Source organism: Triticum urartu, chromosome 7A (assembly GCF_056163025.1).
Source record: "Triticum urartu cultivar PI428250 chromosome 7A, HENAU_Tu73, whole genome shotgun sequence".
Lineage (NCBI taxonomy): Eukaryota > Viridiplantae > Streptophyta > Magnoliopsida > Poales > Poaceae > Triticum > Triticum urartu.
In genome coordinates this window covers 417,255,067-417,262,903 of record NC_141879.1, presented here as the reverse complement: position 1 = coordinate 417,262,903, position 7,837 = coordinate 417,255,067, and the positions used below count along the sequence as shown (strand labels likewise).

The following is a 7,837-nucleotide window of genomic DNA, read 5'->3' as shown; positions in this document are numbered from 1 at the left end:
TCCCAAAATCATACTTGCTGTACACACCTTTTTGAGAGGGACACACATGAATCATGATTTATTTGAATACTCTATGTGCTTCACTTATATCTTTTGAGCTAGGCAATTTTGCTTTAGTGCTTTACTTATATCTTTTTAGAGCACAATGGTGGTTTTATTTTATAAAAAATTTTGAACTCTCATGCTTCACTTACATTATTTTGAGAGTCTCTTTAAATAGCATGGTAATTTGCTTTCGTTATGAATTTAGTCCTAATATGATAGGCATCCAAGAGGGATATAATAAAAACTTTCATATAAAGTGCATTGAATACTAGGAGAAGTTTGATTCCTTATGATTGTTTTGAGATATAAAGATGGTGATATTAGAGTCATGCTAGTGAGTAATTGTGGATTAAAACGTTGCCAGGGTACTTCCCGTGACGAAAAACAGATATACGTGACACAAGTCCAACGTCGCAAAATAGAGGAAATTTTGTAGTGAATTAAAAAATCTCTCACCGAACATGAGGTAGGCTTATGGTGGTTGGTGTATATTGAATGGTGAAATTCTTCTACCATGATACATGGTTCGAGTTATTCATCTGAATGGATTCTCCTTGTTGATGCGGTCTTGATGGCGCGAGGGTACCTCCAAGTGAGCATCGATGCGTCAGGGATGATAACGATGCCCGACAATGAATTAAATTGGCAACGTAGGCAGAGCCTATGTTTGTGAAAGAAGTAAAAAAAAGTTATAACATGCATACGTCCATGTTTTTTAGGCAATGCATATGTACATGCTTTTCTTTCGAGGGAAACATACCCGTGCACTCGAGAAGAAGTGCAGCAGAAAGAAGCATCAGGGCTTGGTCAAGCGGACATGCTCTACAATGGGTCGATTGATGTTGTAGCATTTACACACGGGCGCCTCAAACAATCTTCAAACGCCCGGGCGGACGACTCGACCACTGATCGGTCAAAACAAAGATCTAGAAAGGCACCTCAAAGGGGTCTCAAACTCCCGGATTGACCAGCAACCCTCATATCCAATCCAAATCTGGAGCGGATATGGGGCTGCCCGGGCGTGTCCTCCATGTTGGAGTGGCATTAGGGGTCCCACGAGAAAATACCCATAAACCCGATGGTCCAATGGGTGTCTCCCCCAATGGGGTATGAACGCCGCGTGGCGCTGCTCTGGCCCACTGCATCCGGGCGAGGCGCACTGCCCGCATTACAGTCGGCTTGCTTCGGACTCGTCGAAGCCGGAGGAGGAGGAAGAAGAAGAAGAGGAGAGGAGCAGCATGAACTATGTTCGAATTTGTTTATATTGCGGGTGAAGGTCTAAGGCAAACGTTGGACAATTTCGCAGACAAATGATATGTCCGCTTTGGGGCGTTAGGACATCTCCAACACTGACTCTCAAACCGCCCGCATACATCGTACTGTGTTGTGTCATTCAACGCGGGTTTGTATCAGTCCGCCGACCGGTACATATGCACTTTTTCCCGCAAAATAGAGATAAAGTTGGGGGGGGGGTGATTTACCGGAGCCTAGACAGTAGACATGTAGGACTCCGATACCCCTGGCCCAACCAAAACCCCTCTCGATCCCATTTTCTTCCAGTCCGGCCCTTCTCCCCCTTGCTTTGCATCCGCACCATCCTCCTTCGATGCCATCGCTATACCTCTTCGGCCAACACACATGCATTGCTGAACCTCCGCAACCAGCACCGACGCACCCGCTCGCTTTTTACGACGGTGTCGTCCACCCAGGGCACGTTCATAGGCAGGTACACTCCACCCCATGTCGATGACATCCATGGTGGCCACGCTCGGTAGGTGTTCTGTCAAATGTTATTGACCTTATTTTCAAATGGCATGTAATTTTCTTAAAGTAAGGAGGACGACGGGATACTCTACCATGTAGGATGAGTTGTTGTGCGATGTGTGGTTAGACATATCCGCGGGTTTCATAGGCAAGAGCGAGGAGGACCTTCAGGCAACAAGTGCATGAATCGGTTCACGCGCAAAAGCACATTGCGCCCTACGACAGGCACATCATCCATGATCGCAATGTGAAGTGGTTATTGTATCGATGGTACGGCATTCAGACCTCTGTCACTAAGTTTTGTGGCGCAGTTGATATGCCGGAGCCAAGGTAGCCATTGCGTGCGGCAGAGGAGGACATCATAAGTTTTGCTTTTTCTTGCTCAACTTGTTGACCGATTCGTTCATTCATTCAATATTGCTCTACACATTGTATAGTCCGCATGCGCTGTTGTAATGTACCACGGGATGAAGGAATGGTCATTTATGCACATGCACTGTTGGATGAAGCTGAGGCGGTATGTGTAGGGCGACAGACCGTTAATCTCGTTGAATTTGAACTATTATTGTACTAGACTAATTTGTAGGCCATGTGGATGATTTGTGCCATTTTCTATCCGAACTATGATGAAATTCATCGTGTTTACACGAATTTCGCCTAGTTAATTGAAATCCGGCTTCACATATATGCGAACAACATTGTATGACCGACTTCGGTCAGTGTCTCTGAACTATTTGCGCCCTTGCCCCTGTTTGAGAAAGAAAATGGGTTTCTCCGCTCTCCATTCCCGATCCTCAGTGAAAGAAAACCTACCTCCCTCACAAACGACTTTTTTCCTCTCCACCAGAGCGGTACCCTTCCGCTTCCTCCCCGCCCCCAAGCTCCGATCCCACCCAGTGCGGCTCTAAAATCTCCCCGGCAGTCTACCGCCGCCGGCTCGCCGCACAGCGAGCTTCGCGTCGCCGCCGACGTCTAACCCCTCCGCCTATCACGCGCGCGCGTCGCTTCTACATCACCTTGTCCCTGCTGTCTCTCGACCCGCGATCTCGGAGCATTGGTTTCTGAGGTACTACGAGCTTCTATTCATCCAGTAATAATTACTTAAAGGCGTACTAACCCTCCACTAATTCTGGGTGCACAGCATCCAGATCCGCCCCTTTTGGGTCGGAGGTGCTCGCAGTGATGGTGAGGACGGAGGCGGCGGGCGCTGCTCTTGCGGTGGCCCTGTTGGCTTGTATGGTGGGGGCTGGAGCTGATGGCTCTGATCACAAGTACAAGGAGGGAGATCGTGTCCCGCTCTACGCGAACAAGGTCGGCCCTTTCCACAATCCAAGGTATAACGGTCTCGTGATGCGCCACAAGCTTTTGTAGTTCATGTCTGGTCCCGTTGTCTGTCTACAATAGACGCACGAGTTAGGGCTTCGTACTGCTGTCTGTGATGCTAACTAAGGCTAAATGAGAATAGGATTGCTACCGAATTAACACTAGGAATTCCTGTTGGCACTTATTTGTAATTATTATAACTAAGCAAGCGCAAGTGGGGTTATTCAATGATAGGAGGGAGGCAAGAGTAGTTAGTATCAGTTTTTGTAACTCGAATTTCACTTCATAAACTGCGACCAAGTAGTATGGATGTCCCAGTCATAAGGAAAAGAAATCTCTGCTGGTAATGATGCCTTCTACTATGGTAATTTGACAGTTCAAGCACCACTTCAACAGTTTATGTTACTAAATAGCAGCTTTGTGAGAATTGAATTGCTTTTCCGTCAGGCCATGATCAGGATAATTCAGTTACTCTTTGTCTATTGCAGTGAGACATACCGGTACTATGATCTACCCTTTTGTGCACCAGGTTTGTACTTCTTAGAGATGTCACATGCCTTTTCTTGTTACTTGCTCTATTTAGCAATTCGTTGATTGGTTATGCCCAAGTCAATTTTCCTTGTTATTGACTGCTGCATGGCCTGCAATAGAACACCCAAAGGACAAAAGAGAGGCTCTTGGGGAGGTTCTAAATGGTGATCGGTTGGTTGATGCACCATATGAGTTGAACTTTAAGGAAGATACGAACTCCAAGACTCTCTGCAAGAAAACATTGTCCAAGGAGCAAGTCGCCAAGCTCCGGGATGCAGTTGCCAAGGATTACTACTTCCAGATGTATTATGATGACCTGCCTTTATGGGGATTCCTTGGTAAACTGGACAGGAACAAGGAGCATGGCGGTGGAAAGTGCCTTCTGTTTAAGCACATCCACTTTGACATCATGTACAACAATGACCGTGTCATAGAAATCAATGTTCAGACAGATCCGAATGTCGCTGTGGATATCACAGAGGACAAGGAAGTGCCGGTAGAGTTCTCTTATTCAGTAACATGGAAAAAGACAGACATTCCTTTTGAGAAAAGAATGGAGAAGTACTCCAAGTCTTCCTCTATGCCTCAGCACCTAGAGATCCATTGGTTTTCGATAATTAACTCATGTGTAACAGTGCTTCTTTTGACTGGCTTTTTGGCAACAATCCTCATGCGTGTGCTCAAGAATGATTTCATCAAGTAAGATCCTAATCATTTCATTCCATTCCCATCGCATGGAAGCTTTACTAAATACAGTTTTCATGCCCCTGTTTTTTTGAAGATATTCTCATGAAGACGAGTCCCTTGAAGACCAAGAAGAGACTGGATGGAAGTATATACATGGCGACGTCTTCCGTTTCCCGCAGAAAAAATCTCTTTTTGCAGCAATCATTGGATCTGGATCTCAGCTTCTTGCCCTGTAAGAGTTTCCTCGGTTCATTATATTTTATGATCCAGGCTATGCCATAATGATCCTAACATGTAACAAATGCTTCTCATCCAATAGTGCAATTTTCATCTTCCTCCTCGCGATTGTTGGGGTCTTCTATCCATACAACAGGGGAGCCCTTTTCACTGCCCTTGTAGTCATCTATGCTCTTACGTCTGGTATTGCTGGCTACACAGCCACTTCCTTCTATCTTCAGCTGGAGGGAACAAACTGGGTAAGGCTTGCATTAGTGGTTGGTTTCTTCAATGAAATCCTTTGGTGTTATATTCACAAACTCCGCCTTAATGTTTCAGGTGAGAAATCTGATATTGACTGGCTGCTTGTTCTGTGGGCCACTTTTCTTGACATTCTCCTTCTTAAACACTGTTGCGATAGCGTACAGTGCTACAGCAGCTTTACCTTTTGGTACTATCATTGTCATTATTCTCATCTGGGCACTTGTAACCTCTCCTCTCCTAGTGCTGGGTGGTATAGCTGGGAAAAATAGCAATACAGAATTCCAAGCTCCTTGCCGCACAACCAAATATCCACGGGAAATCCCTCAGCTGCCCTGGTACCGAAGCACCATTCCTCAGATGGCAATGGCAGGGTTTCTCCCTTTCAGTGCTATTTACATCGAGCTGTACTACATATTTGCCAGTATCTGGGGGCATAAGATATACACCATCTACAGCATCCTCTTCATTGTGTTCATTATCCTAATCATCGTCACAGCGTTTGTCACAGTGGCGCTCACGTACTTCCAGCTTGCAGTTGAGGATCACAAGTGGTGGTGGAGGTCAGTGTTCAGGACATCGCTTCATCTTTGGTTATCCTCGTCTGTTACTGTTTTTGTTTTATTTATGTTTACTTAGATACTTATTTGTTGTCTTTGGACAAGAGAATGGATCAGAACTGAGATAGGAATCGTAGGGAAATATGCAGTTCATCAATTATCCGGTAGATGGAAATGGCATGCTGGATCAATAGTATCCTATATTCAACATAAATGCACAGTATTATTTAAAGTTGTCTATGGAAATGCTTCAAGTCATACATAAAGTACCACAACTTAAACTAAACACTTGGCACTGTTTGGAACTTGAGTGGCACTTGAGGAGAAGACTCATCATGTATGAGGAAACCACATTCTACATTCTTGGATCCTCACATCTCTTGGACTTGATGCATACATATTGGGCATGTTGTGTTTTCTTGATGCTTATCAATAATAAGAGTTTGGGACAATTGTCAATGTACCATTGCAAATGTGTGCAATTGTCAATATACCATTGGAACGTGGCAATATCCCTAAAAGTTATTTTGCTTCGATTTGCAGATCTGTCCTTTGTGGAGGCTCCACTGGTATTTTCATCTTCTTCTACTGCATCTACTACTACCATGCCCGGTCAGACATGTCAGGCTTCATGCAAACATCCTTCTTCTTCGGCTACATGACCTGCGTCTGCTACGGTTTTTTCCTCATGCTTGGAACTGTTGGTTTCCGTGCATCGCTGCTATTTGTGCGACATATTTACCGTTCCATCAAGTGCGAGTAATCTACACCAGAGTGGTGACATCAGACATGGCACCCGGGAAGCTCAAGAGAAGCAAACCGACAGATATTGCTTCTGAATTTTGTGTCCAAGCAAGTTGCATGTCCTCAATATGAACCTCTTCTCAAATTACATTATCGTGCAAGTTCTATTACGAATGATGATGTAATGTGTAGAACAGATTAGAGTCAACACTATGATGTTACACTTGTATCTACTGTGTTATTTAGTCCAATGTGATACATTAGTTTGTTCCTGGATCCTGTGTTTGCTTGGTTGCTTGTTAGAATTGTGCTTACCTGGTGGAGAGCACAGTTTGTGAAAGGTTTTTTTTTGCGAGTATGCAAATTGTGTGCCATATTTTTATGGAAGGCAGAAAGAGTCATTGTCACATCCCAGATTTCTCAAAACTGAATGTTTGAAAATTCACAGGGAATTAAACTTTTTCCAGAAATACTTATGTTTGTTTGCCTTCAGTTAGAATTAGGATAAAAACTGACTCAATAGATTGATAATGTGGCCCAATTGAACTTTTGGGGATTAATTAGAAACCCTAAATTGTCATTTAGGGGATAATTATAAAACCCAATGTGGAGCCACATGTTTTTAGAGTGACCTTGTAACCCTAGTGATAGTTGGAATCAAACCTCACAAAGCCCCACACCAGTAGTTGAAACCCTAGGTTGAGTTCTAGAAAGTTAAAAGAAACCCTAGTGGGGTGAGCTAAGTAAGTAATTAAAATCCTCAAAATAATTGAAAAAACAAATGTTCAAATTGGATAGAAGACAAACTCACTGAAATTTAAACAGTAACAAAATCCAAATGAGAAAATGGAAATGGCTATCATTTTGGAATGCTCCATTGGCAGTTTTCCATTCGCATATCTTGATGTTGCTACAATGTGGAGGGTCCTTGCCTCCTTGGTGTTGCTACACATAACAAGGTTGTACTCATGAAACATCTACGTAATTTTCTTAATGGCCACAATTTAACATGGGCGCAGCTTATTTGGAATACCTATTACTCCTTTGGCCCTTCTACTGTTAGACATGTTGGATCTTTCTGGTGAAAAGCCATTCTAAAGCTTTTGCCTAAATTCAAGGAAATTGCTACTTGTATTGTGGCTCAAGGCACTTCTGGCATATTTTGGCATGACAATTGGGACAATGGTCCTCCTAAAATCCAATTCCCGAAGTTGTTCTCTTTTCTTGTTAATTGCTCGGTCTCTATGGAATAGGTTTTTGACTTGCCACCATTGTGTTCTATGCAATGAATAAAAGGAAGAATCTACCTTGCATCTTTTCTGGGATTGCACCTTTGCTTTGCAATGCTAGGATAAGATTATCCCCAACAAGACGAGAGATACTTCCATGCTTCAAGAGATTAATTAATCTGTTCCTAGCTGAGTTGGGTAATGGTATTGCTATGAACATCATAATCATGGGTCGTTGGTACATCTGGATGCAAAGATTTTTTTAAATGGCAATCCTAGCATTCTGTTGTAGAAGATGTTACTCAAGAAAGACTTGATCTTGGCGAGACACAAAATCAGCCACAAGTTTCTTCAAGTTCATGACTATTGGATAGAATCACACTTATATTCACTAAAAAAATTCTAGTCCTTTGTAATTAATCTCTCATGTTTCCTAGAGCAGGCATTGGTTAGATAGGTTTTAGACCCTTCTTTTTG

The 7,837-nt window shown here is 43.4% G+C and overlaps 1 protein-coding gene across 1 annotated transcript; it reads left to right on the top strand.

Moving 5' to 3' along the window:
* The first annotated feature begins 2,592 nt into the window (after positions 1-2,592).
* Positions 2,593-6,403, top strand: LOC125525984 (transmembrane 9 superfamily member 2). Its single transcript, XM_048690992.2, has 8 exons — positions 2,593-2,875; positions 2,951-3,143; positions 3,621-3,661; positions 3,783-4,362; positions 4,445-4,582; positions 4,670-4,826; positions 4,906-5,390; positions 5,931-6,403. The coding sequence occupies exons 2-8, from the start codon at positions 2,992-2,994 to the stop codon at positions 6,148-6,150; spliced, it is 1,773 nt and encodes a 590-aa protein (XP_048546949.1). The 5' UTR covers positions 2,593-2,875; positions 2,951-2,991; the 3' UTR covers positions 6,151-6,403.
* Positions 6,404-7,837: the final 1,434 nt, after the last annotated feature.